The following is a 20,976-nucleotide window of genomic DNA, read 5'->3' as shown; positions in this document are numbered from 1 at the left end:
TAAATGACAACATTGCATTTGCTTTCTTAATTACGGACTCAACCTGCAAGTTTACCTTTAGAAAATCCTGGACTAGGACTCCCAAGTCCCTTTGCACTTCAGCATTATGAATTTTGTCACTGTTTAGAAAATAGTCCATGCCTCTATTTTTTCCAAAGTGCAAGACCTCGCACTTGCCCACGTTGAATTTCATCAGCCATTTCTTGGACCACTCTCCTAAACTGTCTAAATCTTTCTGCAGCCTCCCCACCTCCTCCATACTACCTGCCTCTCCACCTATCTTTGTATCATCGGCAAACTTAGCCAGAATGCCCCCAGTCCCATCATCTAAATCGTTAATATATAAAGAGAACAGCTGTGGCCCCAACACTGAACCCTGCGGGACACCACTCGACACCGGTTGCCATTCCGAAAAGGAACCTTTTATCCCAACTCTCTGCCTTCTGCCTGACAGCCAATCGTCAATCCATGTTAGTACCTTGCCTCGAATACCATGGGCCCTTATTTTACTCAGCAGTCTCCCGTGAGGCACCTTATCAAAGGCCTTTTGGAAGTCAAGATAGATAACATCCATTGGCTCTCCTTGGTCTAACCTATTTGTTATCTCTTCAAAGAACTCTAACAGGTTTGTCAGGCACGACCTCCCCTTACTAAATCCTCTGCCTCTGTCTTTACTGAAGAGGTAGATGCCACCCTGGCTATGGTGTCAGAGAAGGAAGCTCTGTCACTGGAAGGGTTCAAAATTGCTAAGGAGCAAGTGTTGGGTAAAGTGTCGGCACTTAAAGTTCTGAAGGCACCTGGACTTGATGAGATGCATCCAAGGATATTGAAATAAGTGAGAGTGGAAATTATAGGGGTGGTGCCAAGAGGACTGAAAATTACAAACATTATGTCCTTGTTCAAAAAAGGTTGTAAGGTTAAGCCCAGCAATTAAAAACCAGTCAGTTTAACTTCAGTGGTGGGTGGGGAAGCTCAAAATTCAAAATGTTTATCAAAAACACATACCATTGAAAAATAAAAGTTCAGAAAGAAAGACCCATCCATAGAAGGGTCAGAGAAGTTAAGGATAATATTAGATGAAAAGAAGAAACGTTTAAAGTTGCCAAAAACAGTAACAAACCTGAGGATTGGGAATGTTTTAGAAAGCAGCAAATGGCCACCCAAAAAGTTGATAAAAAGGTAAAAAATAGAACACGAGTCTTTATTGTAACTTGGAAATTGGGGCACACTTTACAAACATCGCCCCAATCTTGGAATTCTGGCTTTGCTGACGTGTGTAAAGCCCCCCCAAAACCACCACCACCACCCACAAGCTGGCTGTGTAATCCTGGCCGGAATTCTGAGATTGCGCCCATTGAGTTTTTGAGATGTAACTAGTAGGATAGATAAAGAGGGATCAGTAGATGTAATATACCTGGATTTCCAGAAGGCATTTGATAAGATGCCATACAAAAGCGAAGGGTCAGCAGATTTGGTAGTATGGTTACTCAGAAGTTAGAACTGGTTTTAATCCTTTCCTTTTCCTGGGTAACTATTCTGCAAAAAGAATTGGAACTATCCAAAGTCTCTGACATTTAAGTTGGAGTTTCAGAATGTTCTCGACAGGGTAATTGCCCGAAGAAAGTTGTAACTTCAGGGACAATACAAATGCCGTCCTTGTCTGGGGACTTCTGAGTGTACGTCTGTGGCATGTCTCTCCAGGAGACAAAAGATTTGGGTTTTTCACTTTGGTCATAAGAATAGAAAATCAGAATTTTAAAAAAAAGGTGAACCTTGAGTTGATGTTTAGAGACACTTGTGGGTTGCTCTTACAAGGAACAAAGAACGTTAGCATGCAGGACAGCAGGTAATTAGGAAGGCAAATGGCTTGTTGGCCTTTATTGCAAGGGGATTGAAGCATAGGAATAAAGACACCTTGCTACAATTGTACAAAGTGTTAGTGAGATCACATCTGGAGTACTGTGTGCAGTTTTGGCCTCCACATTTAAGATGGGATATACTCCCAGTGAGCAGTAAGCACACTAAATTAATTCCTGGGGTGAGGGAGTTGTCCTGTGATGAAAAGTTAAGTAAATTGGGCTCATATTCTCTGGAGTTTAGAGGAATGAAAGGTGATTTCATTGAAACCTATAAAATTCTGAAAGGTTCTCCATAGGGTAGATGCTGAGCGATTCTTTCCACTGGTTGGGTAAAACAAGGGGTTACAGTCTTGGGTTTAGGGGCCGATCATTGAAGACTGAGATGAGGCAAAATTAATAATAATCTTTATTGTCACAAGGAGGCTTACATGAGCACTGCAATGAAATTACTGTGAAAAGGCCCTAGTTGCCACATTCCGGCACCTGTTCGGGTACACAGAGGAAGAATTCAGAATGTCCAATTCGCCTAACAGGCACGTCTTTCGGGACTTGTGGGAGGAAACCGGAGCACCCGGAGGAAACCCATGCAGACACAGGGAGAGCGTGAAAACTCCACACAGACAAGCCGGGAATCGAACCTGGGATCCTGGCGCTGTGAAATGAAATGAAAATTGCTTATTGTCACAAGTAGGCTTCAAATGAAGTTACTGTGAAAAGCCCATAGTCGCCACCTTCCGGCTCCTGTTCGGGGAGGCTGTTACGGGAATTGAACTGTGCTGCTGGCCTGCCTTGGTCTGCTTTCAAAGCCAGCGATTTAGCCCCTGTGCTAAACAGCCCCTATTGAAGCAACAATGCTACCCACTGTGCTACCGTGCTGCCCTCAAGGGACTGGAGAGCTTTGGAGTTCTCTGCCCCCAAGAGATGTGGATGTTCCATTGCTGAATACATTCAAGACTGGGAAAGACAGATCTTTGGTTTCTTAGGGAATCAAGGGATATGGAGAGCAGGCAGGGAAATGGAATTGAAGCCCCAAGATCAGCAGGAGTGCACTAAACTACAGAGCAGTCTCGACCGCCAGTGGTCTGCTCCTGCTCCTATTTCTTGTGTTCTTTTATTGCCAGTAGATAAAATGATGCCCGATGGTATTCCCTTGAGGATTGAGACATCATTGTTAATAATCGATGTACATTTCCACAAGATGTACATGGGTGGCCCAGTTGTATTTTACAAATTAAGTACGTGGGGAGTTGGGGGAATAAAAAAGAACACCTACATTTTGTTAATTAAACTTTGCTGTTTTCTAAATCGTGTTTGAAAGATGTGCACTTGGTATAATGTTGAGGAATATTTGAGTATCCATGTCTCAGTAGAAATAAAGTTCTCCTTCCTTTTCTCTGCAGAATAGTCATATGAGAATGCATGTAAACTAAATCAGGCTTAGAAAGGGTGCAGAGAATGCTTACTGGAGTGATACCAGTGATGAAGGACTTTAGTTACCTAGAGAAACTGGGGTTGTTCTTTTTAGAACCGGGAAGGTTAAGAGATTTGATAAAGCTGCTCAAAATCATGATGGATCTTAATACAATAAACAATGAGGCACTGTTTACAGTGGCAGAAGGTTGGTAGCCAGAGAACACAGATTTAAAATACTTTGGAAATGAATCAGAGGCACTATGAGGATTTTTCTTTTGCGTGGGACTTATGATCTGGAATTCACTGCCTGAAAAAGTGGTGGAAGCAGATTCAGCAATAACTTTGAAAAGGCACCGCACAGCACCAGGGACCCAGGATCAATTCCGGCCTTGGGTGACGGTCCGTGTGGAGTTTGCACTTTCTCCCCGTGTCTGCGGCGGTCTCCTCCGGGCACTCCGGGTTCCTCCCACACTCGAAAGATGTACAGGTTAGGTGGGGTTATGGGGATAGGGTGGGATTGTGGGCCTAGGTTACGGTGCTCTTTCAGAGAGTCGGTGAAGACCCAATGGGCTGAATGGCCTCCTTCCGCACAATACTTGAAGGCAAGGCATTTCAGGGCTAAGGCAGAAGAGCAGAAGAATGGGACTAATTGGATTTCTCTTTCAAATTCCCAGCACAGGTACAATGGGCCAAATGGCCTCCTCCTGTGCTGTACCACTTTATGATTCTACCGCTAATAATCTGCACCATCTGCCATCAATAGTCACAACCTGAATTTCGCCATATATGATTTGTGTCAGTTTATTGTCTTCAGATGAAGCTGCTAGATAAAAGCTGTTACTGTATTACAATATGATGCAGATGACACCTTTAATGTTGCACTGTGTAGTAACTACCATAAAGATGTGCGCGTTTCTGAAGCTGAAGCTTGACTTTACAAATTGTGCTAAAATGATCAGAAGAAAGGTAGTCGAACGTGTTGTAAAAGGTAAAACTTCTTTATTTCAGAAAACATTTGAAGTAATAATATAGTTTGGCTTCAGGCACCTGCCGCAGCTAATACACAACTATACACAAACTCCTCGAGAAGCTTCAGTAAACTGCAAACTCGTGCATGTCTGCGCTCCCGATGACATCACACATGCATGCGCATTTTTGTTAAAGACCTCCATCTCCATTCATGCAATCAAATAGGAAGATGTTTATTAAAACACTCTATAATGGAACTAAATTGGGCATTTGGACTATATGATCGTGAAGAGTACTACATAATATTACAATAGTCGCTTGTCTATAATTCCATGTTTAGGAGAGAGAGCTCTTAATTTGTCAATCCAGCAGTGTTTTTATTGTTTGTTTTTATTTTTCAGCTCACCAATATCAGCAAGTTGAAAGATTTTCTTCTGGAGCACAGAAAAGATTACATCAATGCCAGCAGGTATTGCAGTAGGCTACTGTTCAATTCTGCCTCTTCTCAAATTGTTCAACAATATGTTTCATCAAACATTTTATTGCTGTGACTCAGCTCTGTAACTCTTCATGTAGGCTATCAGTCAGTGATTTACATTGAGATTGCCTGAGCAGAGCAATTACAGATTTGTATCCGGTCCATTGACTTGCCATGATGAAAGTGTTGTTATGGTTACCGACTCGTTGACCCCTGTGAACATGTTTTGGAGATGAATGTTTGTATACATACAGGCGCCAACTTAAAAAATAGGCACCTATCAGCATTGTAACACCATATTGGTGATTTCTACTGACTGCATGATCTGGAGCATCTAAGCAATGGGTCTTGCCTGCTATTTGGACATCCGGTGAGATTCCTGCATCATCTCCTTTGGGAATGGTCGACGTATTAAGTGCCAATAGGCCATTTGCAGGCCTTCCCCAAGGCGAAAAAACTTTTCCCCACCCCATAACTGAGAGCTGCCAGCCAATTCGAAGCCGTCACCTGTCCATTGCAGGCAGCACCAGTGGGAGCAGTGGCTGCAGCTGTCAATGCATCCAACAGAGGCCCAGGATCAGCAAGGGACCCAGGCAATGGGTGAGAGAGGATAGGGTGGGGATCGTGTGGTGGGGGGTCACAGGATTGGGGGCGGGGGGGCTTTCTATGAACGCTCCACTTCCCAATGCCGGATTCATTGATCAGGCACTGAGTGCCTTTGAATGAGAAGTTCCACCCCAGGAACCTATAAGCAAGCCCAACAGGGTTTTGATTTTAGGCTCCCCTCATTTCAAGTCCACATGCTGCTGCTATTCAATCAGAGGCAGCAGGAGATTTCATTTCATTTCATTTCAAGTTGAGCATTAGTTGCCCTCCTGCCACAGTCTTAATTGGAGCAGAGAGGAGAAGGTGACCGGGACTCCACCCTGCACCCCTGCCCAAATAAATCCTCCTGCCTCCAAACGCGCCTCAAGGAAGGGCATTAAATTCTGCCCATGGACTGAACCGTTGAGAAATATATATCCTGGCTTTGCTAACTTAGAAGCAGTAACCTCCCTACTCCAGATAATTGGTTGTGAAGGCTGCTAAAGAAAAGAAAGAAAGAAGAAAAGAAAATCGCTTATTGTCACAAGTATGTCAAATGAAGTTACTGTGAAAAGCCCCTAGTCGCCACATTCCGGCGCCTGTTCAGGGAGGCTGGTACGGGAATCGAACCGTGCTGCTGGCCTGCCTTGGTCTGCTTTAAAAGCCAGCGATTTAGCCCAGTGTGCTAAACCAGCCCCTAAAACAATAACCTGGAGAAGTCATTGCATCACAGAGAGAGGTTAGAGAAAATTGGAAGTAAACACAGCCACTAATGAAATATTTGCCATTTGGGTGCACCTGAAGCACCGGTTGTATTACTTTACCCATAATTGTCAACAAGGAAATCAAATTACCACCCACAGGAGACTCTAATGAATGGTAAATGGAGTACTGTGGTGCACAACACAAACTTGCGGACAATTGGTTTGAAGGAAGTAAACAGAAATATAATGAGCCAGCCCACTTAAGTCCATTTCCACCAAACCTTTTTCTGAGGAGAGAGCAAATCAACAAATATCCCCATTTTTGATAACAGTGAATGTGAGCAAATAATAAAGATAAGTACAGCACCGGAACAGGGCCTTCGGCCCTCCAAGCCTGCGTCGACCATGCTGCCCAATTAACCTAAAGCTTTCTATGCTTCCGGGGTCCGTAACCCTCTATCCCATCCTAATCGTGTGTTTTTCAAGACACCCCTTAAACGTCATTATTGTAACAGCTTCCACCACCTCCGGCAGTGAGTTCCAGGCACCCACTACCCTGTGTGTAAAAAAAACTTTCCTCGCACATCTCTTCTAAACTTTACCTCTCGCGCCTTAAAACTGTTTCCCCTAATAATTGACTCTTCCACCCTGGGAAAAGGCTTCTGACTATTCACCCTGTCTATGCCCCTCATAATTCTGTCGACTTCTATCAGGTCAGTGAGAACAAACTAAGTTTATCCAACCTGTCCTCACAGCTAATGCCCTCCATACCAGGCAACATCCTAGTAAACCTATTCTGAACCCCTTCAAAGCCTCCACATCCTTCTGGTAGTGTGGCGACTAGAATTAAACACTATATTCCATGTGTGGCCTAACTAAGGTTCTATACAGCTGCAGCATGACCTGCCAATTTTTATACTCCATGCCCCAGCCGATGAAGGCAATCATGCTGTCCGTATGCCTTCTTGACTACCTTCTCCACCTGCGTTGCCACTCTGTGACCTGTGGACCTGTGCACCCATATTCCTCTGCCTGTCAATACTCTTAAGAGTTCTGCCATTTACTGTATATTTCCCACATGCATTAGACCTTCCAAACTGCATTACCTCACATTTGTCCGGATTAAACTCCATCTGTTATCTCTCCGCCAAAGTCTCCAACCGATCTATACCCTGCTGTATCCTCTGACAGTCCTCATCGCTATCCACAATTCTACCAACCTTTATGTCATCCGCAAACTTACTAATCAGACCGGTTACATTTTCCTCCAAATGTTTTATATGTACTACAAATAGGGACGGTCCCAGCTCTGATCCCTGCAGAACACCACTAGTCACAGCACTTCTTTCAGAAAGGCACCCTTCCACTACTACCCTCAGTCTTCCATGACCGAGCTAGTTCTGTATCCATCTTGCCAGCTCACCTCTGACCCCATGTGACTTTGCCTTCTGTACCAGTCTGCCATGAGGGACCTTGTCAAAGGCCTTACTGAAGTCCGTGTAGACTACATCCACTGCCCTATCTTCATCAATTATCTTCGTTGGTAGTTTTTCCAAGATGGCGGCTGTGAATAGGTCCTATAGGCGGCGGGGACACGGTCAAGGCCGCCAAGCCAGCGAGGCAGTGGACCGAAGAGCAGCTGAAGAGCGAGGACGTGGCTAAAAAGGACATCTTCCAGTTCTTGCAGCAGAGCGCCTCGGAGCCATTTTTTGGTGAACACAAGTTAAGGTTGCCAAGAGTGCAAAGAAGGAGCAACTAATAGTTGCCTACAACCAGGTTTTTGAAACAAAGAGATTTAGAGGTACTGAAAGTGCGGAGAAAGTCGCTCAGCAGCTGAAAGATGTAATGTTAGGGGTGGTCAGGATAAAGCAATGGCCAAGAAATCTAAAGTGACTTCAAATGAGGAACCAGCAAAGTATACCAAATCCGTATTGCAGAAAGGAGACAAAACCAACTTCCCCAAAAAGGGTGACACTGTTCACTGTTGATACACAGGAACATTAGAAGATGGGACCGTGTTTGACACAAATGTTGCTTCTAGTTTAAAAAATAAAAAGGCAATAAAGCCTCTGAGCTTTAAAGTAGAAATTGGAAAAGTTATCTGAGGGTGGGATGAAGCACATCTGACTAAGAATGAAGGAGATAAAGCCCGGCTATAGATTGAATCTGATTGGGGATATGGTAAGAAAGGGGAGCCAGAAGCCAAGATGCCACCGATCGCTCAGCTCATTTTTGAAGTGGAGCTTGTGGATATTGAGTAACTAAATGCACCATCTTCAGGTTTATGCTTCAGAATACTGTCTTTGAATTGTCCGATATTGTTCAGAAAGACTTTTCAGTAAAATAATCTTGTTTAATGTAGAAATATGCAGCTAATGAACAAAATTATGCATTTGTATAGAACCTTGCTGAATTTTGGTGCTGAACATGATTACATACCATGCTGGAGAGCGTGAAATACAGCAAATCATTTTCTTTGCTGATTACTTTAATTCTTGCACTTCAGAACATGGTGATGCTTGTGACAAGGAGAAAATTGTTCATGTTCTGAGCAAAATAAGTTTTGGAACCACTTAAAAAAAAACAATCATCTTCGTCACTTCTTCTCAAAACTTGATCAAGTTAATGAGATGCCAGCTCCCCTTCACAAAACCATGCTGCCTCTCACTAATACGGCCACTTGCTTCCAAATGGGAGTAAATCCTGTCTCGAAGAATCCTCTCCAATAATTTCCCTACCACTGATGTAAGGCTCACCAGCCAGTAATTTCCTGGATTATCCTTGCTACCCTTCTTAAACAAAGGAACAACATTAGCTATTCTCCAGTCATACAATCATAGAATCTACCGTGCAGAAAGACCTCTGGGACCTCAACTGTAGCCAGTGAGGATACAAAGATTTCTGTCAAGGCCCCAGCATATTTCCTCCCTTGACCTGCTCAGTATTCTGGTATAGATTCCGTCAGGCCCTGGGAACCTATCTACGTTAATGTTTTGGAAGACGCCAAACACCTCCTCTTTGATCTCAATGTGACCCAGACATTCCCCACATCCTTCCCCAGACTCATCATCCACCAAGCCCTTCTCTTTAGGTACTGGCGCAAAGTACTCATTTAGTACTTCGCCCATTTCCGTGACTCCACGCATAGATTCCCTCCTCTGTCCTTGAGTGAGCCAACCCTTTCCCTGGCTACCCTCTTGCTCTTTGTATATGTATACAAAGCCTTGGAATTTTCCATAATCCTGTTTGCCAATGACTTCTCGTGACTCCATTTAGCCCACCTGACTCCTTGCTTAAGTTCCTTCCTACTTTCTTTATATTCCTCAAGGGCTTTGTCTGTTCCCAGCCTTCTAGCCCTTACAAATGCTTCCTTTTTCTTTTGGACTGGGCTCACAATATTCCTCATTATCCAAGGTTCCTGAAACTTGCCATACCTATCCTTCGTCCTCAGGGACATGCTGGTCCTGAATTCCTATCAACTGACATGTAAAAGTCTCCCAGGTGCCAAATGTTGATTTACTCTCAAACATCTGTCCCCAATCTAGATTCTTCAGTTCCTGCCTAATATTGTTATAATGAGCCTTCCCCCAATTTAGCACTTTCACTAGAGGACTACTCTTATCTTTATCCAATAATACCATAAAACGTACTAAATTATGGTCACTGTTCCCCTACTGAAACTTCGACCAGCTGTCCGGGCTCAATCCCCAATGCCAGGTCTAGGACGGCCCTTTACCGAGTTGAACTATCAACATATTGTTTCAAGAAGCCCTCCTGGATGCTCCTTCCAAACTCTGCCATATCTAAGCCCCTAACACTAAGTGAGTCCCGGCCAATATAAGGAAGTTAAAATCATCCACCACAACAACCCTGTTGCTTTTACACCTTTCCAACATCTGCCTACATATCTGCTCCTCTATCTCCCCATGGCTGTTGGGAGGCCTGTAGTAAACTCCCAACATTGTGACTGTACCCTTCCTATTCCTGAGCTCGACCCATATTGTGTCGCTGAATGAGCCCTCTGAAGTGCCCTCCCGCAGTCTAGCTGTGACATTCTCCTAAACCGAGGGCAGCACGGTAGCACAAGTGTATAGCACTGTGGCTTCACAGCGCCAGGGTCCCAGGTTCGATTCCCCGCTGGGTCACTGTCTGTGCGGAGTCTGCACGTTTTCCCCGTGTCTGCGTGGGTTTCCTCCGGGTGCTCTGGTTTCCTCCCACAGTCCAAAGACGTGCAGGTTAGGTGGATTGGCCATGATAAATTGCCCTTCGTGACCAAAAAGGCTAGGAGGTGTTATTGGGTTACAGGAATAGGGTGGAAGTGAGGGCTTAAGTGGGTCGGTGCAGACTCGATGGGCCAAATGGCCTCCTTCTGCACTGTATGGTCTATGTTTTTATGTAAACCAGTAGTACAACTCCCCCACCCCTTTTACACCCCTTCTATCCTGCCTGAAACATTTAAATCCTGGAACGTTTAGCTGCCAATCCCTCCCTCAACCAAGTCTTTGTAATGGCAGCAACATCATAGTTCCAAGTACTAAATTAATCCAAGCTCCAAGTCCATCTGCCTTACCTGTTATACTTCTTGCATTAAAACAAATGCACTCCAGACCACAAGTCCCGCTGTGTTCAGCAACATCTGGGCAGCACGGTAGCATAGTGGTTAGCACAATTGCTTCACAGCTCCAGGGTCCCAGGTTCGATTCCCGGCTTGGGTCGCTGTCTGTGCGGAGTCTGCACAGTCTCCCCGTGTGTGCGTGGGTTTCCTCCGGGTGCTCTGGTTTCCTCCCACAGTCCAAAGATGTGCGGGTTAGGTGGATTGGCCATGCTAAAAAATTGCCCTTAGTGTCCAAAGTTGCCCTTAGTGTTGGGGTGGGGTTACTGGGTTATGGGGATAGGGTGGTGGGTATGGGCTTGGGTAGGGTGCTCTTTCCAAGAGCCGGTGCAGACTCGATGGGCCAAATGGCCTCCTTCTGCACTGTAAATTCTATGATTCTATGATCTCTCTGGCTGCTCTTCCTCTGAGTCTTACTGGCCCTCTTCTCTAGTTCCCCCTCAGTTATTTCACCTTCTGACCTATTGCTCTGGTTTCCACCTCCCCGCCACACGAGTATAAACCCTCGCGTGTGACAGCATCAAATCGGGCAGCCAGGATTTTTATGCCCCTCCAGTTTAGATGCAACCCGTCCTTCTTGTACAGGTCCCACCTGTCCAGATGAGGTCCCAATGGTCCAGATACCTGAAACCCTCCCTCCTACACCAGCTGTTTATCCACTTGTTTAGTTGTATTATCCCTTCCTCCTTAACAACAGAGCCAGCCGTGGTGCCACTGCTCTGGCTGCTGCTGCTGTTTTCCCCTGATTGGCCATTTCGCCTCCTCCCCCCCCCCCCCCCCCCCCCCAAAACAGTAATCAAAACGGTATACCTGTTTGAGAGGGGGACAGTCACGGGGGATTCCTGCACTGATTCCTGCGTCCGTACTCTATTCTGAAATACATTTAATCTCGTATTTAAGATAATAGGCTGTAGTTGTGGCTTCAACTCAAGAAAGAAAACTCTAATGTTGTGTACTGTAAATATATTTTTCAAAGGAGGGAAATGTTGCGATGCATATAATCTACAGCAGCTGTTGTGGGTCAGCAGTGCTAAAATATTGCTTAGAGCCAGAGCTGCTTAAAACTAGACTTTTATACATGCTGAATATCGCTCAGTCTTTCTGATTTCTTTTACAAAAAAGTTTCTTATTACCAGAAGTATATTGCAAAGACGAATAGGCAATACATGCATATGCCAAGACATTGCGTAATGTCAGACTATTCCAATGTAAAAAGGCATCATTGCCAAGCCTGATTCTGTATTCAGCACAAGTCATGAATAGTGATTGAGAGTTTAGGCTAATTTTCCTCTACCTTGTCCAGGCTCGCTGAGCCCCATTATAGCACCTTACCTCAGCTGCAGCCAGCACAGAGCAGAAAATGAAGTTGGACCTAGTCTGTCAGGCTCCGTCACGTGCTGCCTTTCTGAACTGTGTCTTTGGAGGCCCTCACTTTTAAAAAATAAAAAAATCACTGGAACATTTGACAAAACAATTTCACTGCCTCTTCTGGCCGAATTGAGGCTTTCATTCTGGGCCACTTAGGAGCGCTCAATCATTGCAGTCTCAAAATAAAAGGTATGGGAGGGAAACCTTTCTAGAGATGTGCAAAATTGTAAATCAAGATTGGTTGTCAATATTTTAATTCAAATCTTGACTGCAGTATAAGGGGATGTGGAAACAAACTGACAAAGGGTATTTTCAGGGCAGCATGGTAGCACAAGTGGATAGCACTGTGGCTTCACGTTCTCCCGTGTCTGCTTGGGTTTCCTGCGGGTGCTCCGGTTTCCTCCCGCAGTCCAAAGACGTGGATTGGCCATGATAAATTGCCCTTAGTGAGCAAAAAGGTTAGGTGGGGTTATTTGGTTACGAGGATAGGGTGGAAGTGAGTGCTTTAGTGGGTCGGTGCAGACTCGATGGGCCGAATGGCCTCCTGCTGCACTGTATGTTTTGTATGTATCTGACGTCAGCAAGCACTTTACATAGAACGTCTCAGATCAGGTAGGGGTAGTAATGATAAAATCTCTGAGTCATTCAACAAGCAATTGAATGCTGAGAAGGGGAATCATAGCTTTCTGTGGAAGACTAACATTGATGGTATGAATGGACTTCCCATCTACACTTATCTTAGTGTATTCTGTATGTCGTTATACCAAGCATTTATGTTACTAGCATGAACCCACCTTCAGTTCACATAGTACTTTAAACAAACCATTCAGCAAATACAATTTTATTCAATACATATGATAGAAAGGGATTTGTAAGCTAAGTGGTCATTTCATTCATAGGAGAGTGAATGTCTCTTTCTGATGTATATTCTGCATAAGTAATCTACCCAGTCACTCCCACAATCCAAAGATGTGCAGTGTAGGTGGACTGGTCGTGCTAAATTGCCCCTTAATTGGGAAAAAAAAATGATTGGGTGCTTTAAATTTAAAAAAAGTAATTACCCAGCACCGTACCAGATCACGGCATATATGTTGATGTAGCAACTTGGTAACGTAGCCACCCCCACAAGACATCTCAATTGTGAGTTCATCATAATCTTTCCATGCTTGGTTCTAATCTATAGCAAAAAGACAAGGTATTCCTAGAATTATTTTTGGGGGTTGAGGGAGGAGCCCACTTTTAAAATAAATCATGTAATCTTTGTATGTTTACTGCACCGGCATAGGCAAGTGGGCCCATTCGTACAAGAGTTTGCCCAGATAAGCCACTTAGTATTCAATTGGTAACATACCCTTTAAGCAGATACAGCACACTGAAGATATGCAGTAAAGTGTCGCAAAAATCGTGAAAAGTCACAGTTGAGATTCCCCTTGCCGTAAAACAAATTTACCAAACGACCCCCAAATGAAGAAAATACCAACAAGCATTCACTTTTGGTAATTTTTACTTTAACATGAATTAACCAGGCAAATTATATTTCAAATAATAAGGTAATATTCACTTCAATACTCAATGCAACAAAGATGTGTCTTATACAAACACAAGCCTTCCCCTTCAGTGTGCAAGGCACTGCGTAGCTGGACAGTTCTACAATTTACTGCCTTTATTCGAGGTCAGGAGTCCTCTCCGACAGCAGCTTCACTTCCAGGTTTAGTAGGTATGATTATTATCTACTTACCTGAACCCTCGCCCCCTCGGGTTGCGACAGTCTTGATGGTATGGATTTCCAAAATTCCTTTTCAACACAACAATCAATAACACCCCAATTCATTGCTTGGACACTTCTGGGAAAACCCCCAGTGTTTCCGAGCTATTCACATAGACCTTTGTAGCCAGTGCCAGAATGGTGCTGCCACGTGGAAAGATACCAACACTAGGCCACTTGTACCACATTGGATGCTCCTGCACTGTGACCTTGATCTGCAGCCCTGTTCATCAGATTGATGGTTTGCACAATGGTAGCCATCAGGTCCCAAAAGCCTCAGTATGAAGTATAAACCTTTCCTTGTCCTGCAGTTCCTCGCTCAAAGTTCAAGAGTAAAAAGCCTTAGCTTTCATGAAACGGTCCCAGCTTATGTTACTGCTGGATAGTCTCGGCCCAGAATGGAACCTTGGCTCGATAGACCGTAACTTTTATTTTTTTTGTTCAGCGACATGGATGAACAGAGTCACAGGACTGCCAATTAACTTTTAACAAAAGAATAAAGCATTTATTAAACATGAAAAGATTGACTATAACACAATATACTCCTTCATTGAACCTAGTTATTCACAGATGTACACAGACCTTTAAGGATAACACAAGTTACAAAATGTACCTTATACTATAATGTTCTCAGTAAGTAGTCCATGTAAACAAACTGTGGTCAGGCACTCCAAAACTAAGTGACAGATGCTACCCAATACAACTTCTATGGATTTCTCATCAAATCCCCCCCCCAGATGTTTGTCAAGCTGTAAGCCAATTGGTTTCACTGGAACGCTGACTTCTACACTAGTGTTTCCAAACTCCACTCATGGTAAACCACACCGTAGAATCTTCCCCCAAGCAATGCTTTCTTTCAGATTCCTTCACCGAGAATCCACTTCCATGATTTTAATTTCTCCTTTCAGTATTTCTGTGCCTTGGATTGCCAGGTGAATTCAAGCTTCGACGCAATCTCTCAGTTACTCAGCCACTCCAATAGAATACCACTGATTCACAGGATGTACTAAGGTGTCAACAACCTGAGTTTTACTTCAGAAGTCTGGATTCTTGCTTGCCGACCTGACCAAGTCTGCACCTCAGAGCTCTGTCTTTAACGTGGAGCTTCTATCTGCCCTTTCTTTAACTTCAGTGAACAGTACCTTATTCAGATTCCAGATCTTTGTCACTTGTATTCAGTCTTCTGGGGAAGTCTCTTTCATTCCCAGGTTTCTAGAACATCCGTTCTTTAGCTTCTACCTCTTGCTTTCTGCTCCTTACTCCAATGTCCTGCCTCTCTCCTAGCAGTTTTTGTGAGAACTATTTTCTTCCCAGGTAACCGGTTCCAACTGAACCACAAATGCATATGCTTTTCAGTGTGGGATCCTGGTTCCTAAGCAACAACCTAGTCTTTAAATCCTGTTTGGTTTCATGTTGTTAAACCCTTTAGTTACAATGCAGGCATAGTTTTAAATGAAATCAAAACCCACAGACATGCAGGCACTTGTGTTTAACATGAAGCTAGCTAATATTTAACCCTTTTACAGAAACACAAAATTAAACTTATTAAAGGTATACCTTGTTTCCAATACCCACAAATACAAATATAGATTATTTAAAACTACCTAATTCCTGATATCATCACGATGGAACATTTGTCTCCTCTCTCAGACCACTACAAGGCATAAAAGGAGAAAATGCTGGAAAAACTCAGCCGGTCTGGTAGCATCTGTGGAGAGACAAACATAGTTAACATTGGGTCTGTACGGCTCTTCTTCAGAGTTAAAGAGAGGGAGAAATGTGATCAATTTTATACTGTAAAGAGGGGATGGAGCAAAGCAGGTTAAGGAAAAGTGAGAGCTAGGAGATTTGACAAAGATGTCATGGACACAAGATCAAGGGAGTGTTATTGGTAGGGTTAAAGATTAAAAGGTAGCACAGTGGTTAGCACTGCTGCATCACAGCACCAAGGACCCAGGTTCAATTTTGGCTTTGAACGACTGCCTGTGTGGAGTTTGCACGTTCTTCCCATGTCTGTGTGGTTTTCCCCTCACATTCCAAAGATGTGCAGGTGGATTGGCCATTCTAAAATTGTCCTGATGGTGGGGGAGTCCAGAACCAGGGATCATAGTTTGAGCATAAGGGGCAAACCTTTTAGAATTGCGGTGAGGAGAAATTCCTTCACCCAGAGAGTGGTGAATTCACTACCACAGAAACGAAGGCGGAATCAGGGTATTATAGAATCCCTGGAGTGCAGAAGGAGGCCATTCGGCCCATCCAGTCTGCACCGACTCTGAAAGAATACCCTAACTTTTGTGAGGGCCACGAAGAATCCAGCATGAGTTTTAAGGATACAAAGTAATAACATTTATTTACAATAACATATATATAGATAACAGCAGCAGCAACTTCCCTTGCTGCACACGCCTTCCTGCTGGTTCCAAACTGGCCAGCTTTATTTATACTTGGAGTTTACTAATGGTTTCTCCGCCCCCCTCATTGGGGAAGCTCATACTCCCACAGGATTGTGGGATTGTCATTAGTCCCCAGCCAATGGTAAGCAGGCAGGTTATAACATCCCCCCCCCCCCCCCCCCCCCAAAGTCCAAGGAATCCATCGAAGACCCTGGCGAAGGAGGGCGTCGGACTCGTTTTGCCGCAGGCCGGACATCATTTGCATGCGGCGTTGGATCAGGCGGCGTGTAGCGAGACGGAGACCGGCGCTTCCGGAATGAACGGCGTAACGGTTGTACATCCACGGCCCGTGGACCCGAGGATTCTCCCTCTGATGCGTCCTGTGTCTCCATCTCGGAGTCAGAGTCTGCTGCCTCCGTCATGTCAGCGTCTCTATCTCCATTTGGTTCTGTAATGACCTGCGCAGGCTTTGAGTGAGGCACCAGTGGAAGATTGTGAGGACTACCTTCCCTTGTCTCTGGTCTCTGTGGCTGTAGAAATGAGCTCCGGGGGCGGGGAATCTTTGGAGGGGATAGTCTTCTGGACCGAACGTGGTCTACATGTTTGCGCTGGAGACGACCCTGGGCTTGCACCTGGTAAGATATAGGGCCCGTTTGGCGAAAGATTACGCCAGGAACCCACTGGGCACCACCAGCAAAATTCCGAACGAACACTGGGTCACTGGGCGCAAACTGCCACAAAGGTTCGGCACAACATCGTGGGCCGAAGTGCCTGTTCTGTGCTGTATTTTTCTATGTTCTATGAATCGGCCGATGCCGAGAAAATCCCTGTCCCTGCCGTTCTTGTGTGCGACGTACTTTTGCGCCAATGTCCGGGAAAACCATACTAAGGTGGGTGCGAAGTCTCCGGCCCATTAGGAGTTCTGCGGGAGCTACCCCAGTCACCGCATGGGGGGTGGTCCTATACATAAACAAAAAGCAAACCAGTCTCGTGTCCATTGATCCGGAAGACTGCTTCTTTAGGCCTCTTTTGAATGTCTGCACTGCGCGCTCTGCCAACCCATTTGAAACCGGGTGGTAAGGGGCAGTGCGGATATGGCGGATGCCGTTCATCTTCATGAACTTCGGAAACTCCTCACTCGTGAATGGAGTGCCGTTATCCATGACCAGCACCTCGGGGAGGCCATGCGTACTAAAAGACAAACGCATTCTTTTCAATTGTTGCGCAGGATGTTGTACCTACCATCTTATGCACCTCTAGCCAGTTAGAGTGGGCGTCGATTAATAGAAGGAACATGGATCCTTGAAAAGGGCCTGCGAAATCTGCATGCAAGCATGCCCAAGGCCGCCCTGGCATTCCCAGTGATGTAGGGGCACAGCCGGCGGAAGCCTCTGATGCTCCTGGCAAATGGAGCAGTTTTGGGCCACCTTCTCAATGTCGGTGTCGAGGCCTGGCCACCAGACATAACTCCGGGCCAACATTTTCACTTTGGTCACACCTGGATGCCCATTGTGCAAGTCTCTTAGTATCAGCTCCTGGCCTTTTTCCGGGACAATCACACGCGTCCCCCACAAGAGGATGCCGTCTTCCACGCTGAATTCTGACAGTTTGGAGGAAAATGCCCGCAACTCGCCTGGGAGCTGTCTATGCTGCCCACCATACAGGACTATGTGCCGAACCTTTGACAGGACTGGCTCCGTCTGGGTCCACCCACGGACCTGTGATGCCGTGACAGGCACGGTGTCCATAAAATTTAGGGTTGCAACCACCTCACCGGTCGTGGGGGTCGACATGAGGCCGGTCGATAAAGGCAATCGGCTCAGTGCGTCGGCATTTGCTATCTGCGTTCCTGGTTTGTGCTACAGGGAATACTCGTATGCAGCAAGCAACAAAGCCCAGCGCTGGATCCGTGTGGAAGCAATGGGCGGTATTGGCTTATCCTCTCTGAAAAGTCCCAGCAGAGGCTTATGACCAGTCACGATAGTGAAATGGCGGCCATACACGTACTGGTGGAAGCGTTTCACCGCAAAAACCACTGCCAGGCCCCCCTCCTCGATCTGCGCATACTTTTTCTCCGCTGCAGTCAATGTGCGGGAGGCGAAAGCTATCGGTCGCTCGGCCCCATTCTCCATCTTGTGGGACAGGACGGCCCCAATACCATACGGGGATGCATCACATGTGACGAGCAAAGGCTTTCCAGGATCATAGTGGGTTAGTAACCCAGACAACGACAATTGTTGCTTTACCCGCCGGAAAGCGGTTTCCTGCGGCTGACCCCAAACCCAGGTGTGATTTTTCTTTAGCAGAAGGTGCTACGGGGTCAGCGTAGTTGCCAGATTGGGGAGGAACTTCCCGTAATAGTTTACGAGACCCAAGAAAAGAACGAAGATGCGAAGTGTCAGTCGGGGCGGGGGCCTGTTGAATCGCACGCACCTTCTCTGCGACGGGGTGCAAACCTTCGCGGTCCACCCGATAACCTAGGTAGACTACTTCCTTTGCCTGAAATACACACTTTGTGCGACGTAAACGGACTCCAGCCTCCGAAAAGCGTCTAAGGACAGCCTCCAGATTTTCCAAATATTCCTGCTCCGACGTCCCTGTAATCAAAGCGTCATCTAAGTAGACAGCAACACATGGTAAACCTCTCAAAATGCCCTCCATAACACGTTGAAAAATAGCGCAGGCAGAGGATACTCCAAAGGGCAACCGTGTATATTCATACAGGCCCCGGTGTGTATTAATCGTTACATATGGTCGGGAGGCAAGGTCCAGCTCCAACTGTAGGTAGGCGTGACTCATATCTAATTTTGTGAAGGAGAGTCCGCCTGCAAGCTTCGCGTAGAAATCCTCTATGCGAGGCATTGGATATCGGTCGAGTCGGGAAGCCGTATTCACTGTAAGTTTATAGTCGCCACACAAGCGAACTGTGGCATCTGGCTTCATTACAGGTACAATTGGTGCTGCCCAGTCAGCAAAACAGACGGGCTTGATAATACCCAAACTCTCCAAACGAGTGAGCTCCCCTTCTACCTTCTCGAGCAAGGCGTAAGGCACCGGGCGCGCCCAGAAATAGCGCGGCGTGGCTCCTGGTTCGACTTGGATATGGGCTACAGCCACTTTTATTTTCCCCAAACCAGGCTGGAATACATCTGGGTATCGTCCTAGCACCTCAGTTAACCCTTCAGAAACTGTTTGGAGGATGTGCTGCCATTGCAACCACAAATGGCGCAACCAGTCCCGACCCAACAGGCTGGGCCCATGGCCGCGCACCACGATAAGTGGGAAACGCCCCTCCTGGCGTCCATAAACAACAGGGGTCATTGTAGTTCCTGCAATGCCCAGTGGTTCCCCCGTGTAGGTGGCCAACCTGGCCTGTGAGTCGGTTAATGTAAGGGTCTGTATACCCTGCTTGATGCGGTCGAATGTCCTCTGGGCGATCACGGAGACCGCTGCGCCAGTGTCCAACTCCATCTCAAGCGGGTGACCATTGACCCGTACTGTAACCTTAATGGGGACCACACGGGGAGCTGCCACACAATGCAGCTGCAGGCAGTTGTCCTCCGTCTCCACGTCCTCAGGAGTAGCCGCCGCAGGTTCGTCCACATGGAAGGTACGGCCCCTGGGCTGGTTCCAGTTTCGGTCAGAACGACGGCGCCTCTGGCATCCCCAGGACCGGCGTCCGCGCCGGGGTCGGCGCCTACAAGTCTGACACGGACATGGCTCTTCATCCATTGGTTCTGGAGAAGGCTCCCTTCGGGGAGGAATGTCCGACGGCCACTGGCGTCGATCCGGACGTCGCCTCGCCCAAGGTACCGCAGGAGTGCAGGGGGACGTTTTCGGATGGAAGGGGTTGCGCCCCAAAGCATGCACTTCCATTCCCTGTAGCTCCTGCACTCCTCGTTCTGCGCTCTCTCGGGACAATACTATTTGAATGGCCTGTTGAAAAGTCAATGTTGGCTCAGCTAACAACTTTCTCTGGGTGGCTGCATTGTTAATACTGCAAACCAAACGGTCGCGTAACATTTCTGACAAGGTCTCACCATAGTCACAGTACTCCGCAATCCTGCGTAGCCTGGATAGAAAATCAGCAAGGGATTCTCCAGGGGTCCTCTCAGCTGTATTAAACCGGTAACGCTGGACTATCGTGGACGGGGTTGGGTTAAAATGTTGCCCCACTATATTCACAAGTTCATCAAACGTTTTGGTGTCCGGCGCAGCTGGGTACGTAAGGCTCCTAATCACCCCAAACGTATGCGGGCCGCAGGCGGTGAGCAATATGACGACCTGGCGCTCGTTTTCGGTGATATTGTTTGCCCGGAAATAGTAACGCATCCGTTGTGCGTACTGGTTCCAGCTTTCCAGCGCAGCATCAGAAACATCCAAACGTCCGTACAGAGGCATGGTATAATAGAAAACAACTTCCAACTGTATCCAACAAAAATCTAGGGAGGTGGCTTCAGCAGTGTAGACAGCTATTCACTTTAACCCTCGTCGCCAGTTTTGTGAGGGCCACAAAGAATCCAGCACGAGTTTTAAGGATACAAAGTAACAACATTTATTTACAATAACATATATATATATATATATATTATATATATATACAAAAAAAGCAGCAACTTCCCTTGCTGAACACTCCTTCCTGCTGGTTCCAAACCGGCCAGCTTTATTTATACTTGGAGTTTACTAATGGTTTCTCCGCCCCCCTCATTGGGGAAGCTCATACTCCCACAGGATTGTGGGATTGTCATTAGTCCCCAGCCAATGGTAAGCAGACAGGTTATAACACTAACCTAGGCCTAATCCCCCACCCTATCCTTGTAACCCCTTCTC

General features: G+C 46.1%; 1 protein-coding gene and 1 pseudogene across 1 annotated transcript in view; both read left to right on the top strand.

Moving 5' to 3' along the window:
• stx18 (syntaxin 18) overlaps positions 1-20,976 on the top strand; it is a 179,974-nt gene that overhangs the window by 54,642 nt on the left and 104,356 nt on the right. Inside the window, exon 2 of the mRNA XM_072495507.1 lies at positions 4,643-4,710. Coding sequence (XP_072351608.1) covers positions 4,643-4,710 — 68 coding nt within the window. The remainder of the gene's footprint in view (positions 1-4,642; positions 4,711-20,976) is intronic.
• LOC140408208 (peptidyl-prolyl cis-trans isomerase FKBP3 pseudogene) lies at positions 5,274-8,294 on the top strand (annotated as a pseudogene).

The sequence above is a fragment of the Scyliorhinus torazame genome, chromosome 3, assembly GCF_047496885.1.
Source record: "Scyliorhinus torazame isolate Kashiwa2021f chromosome 3, sScyTor2.1, whole genome shotgun sequence".
NCBI classification, from domain to species: domain Eukaryota; kingdom Metazoa; phylum Chordata; class Chondrichthyes; order Carcharhiniformes; family Scyliorhinidae; genus Scyliorhinus; species Scyliorhinus torazame.
The sequence above is the reverse complement of the archived record's forward strand: the minus strand, read 5'-3'. Positions and strand labels throughout refer to the sequence as shown.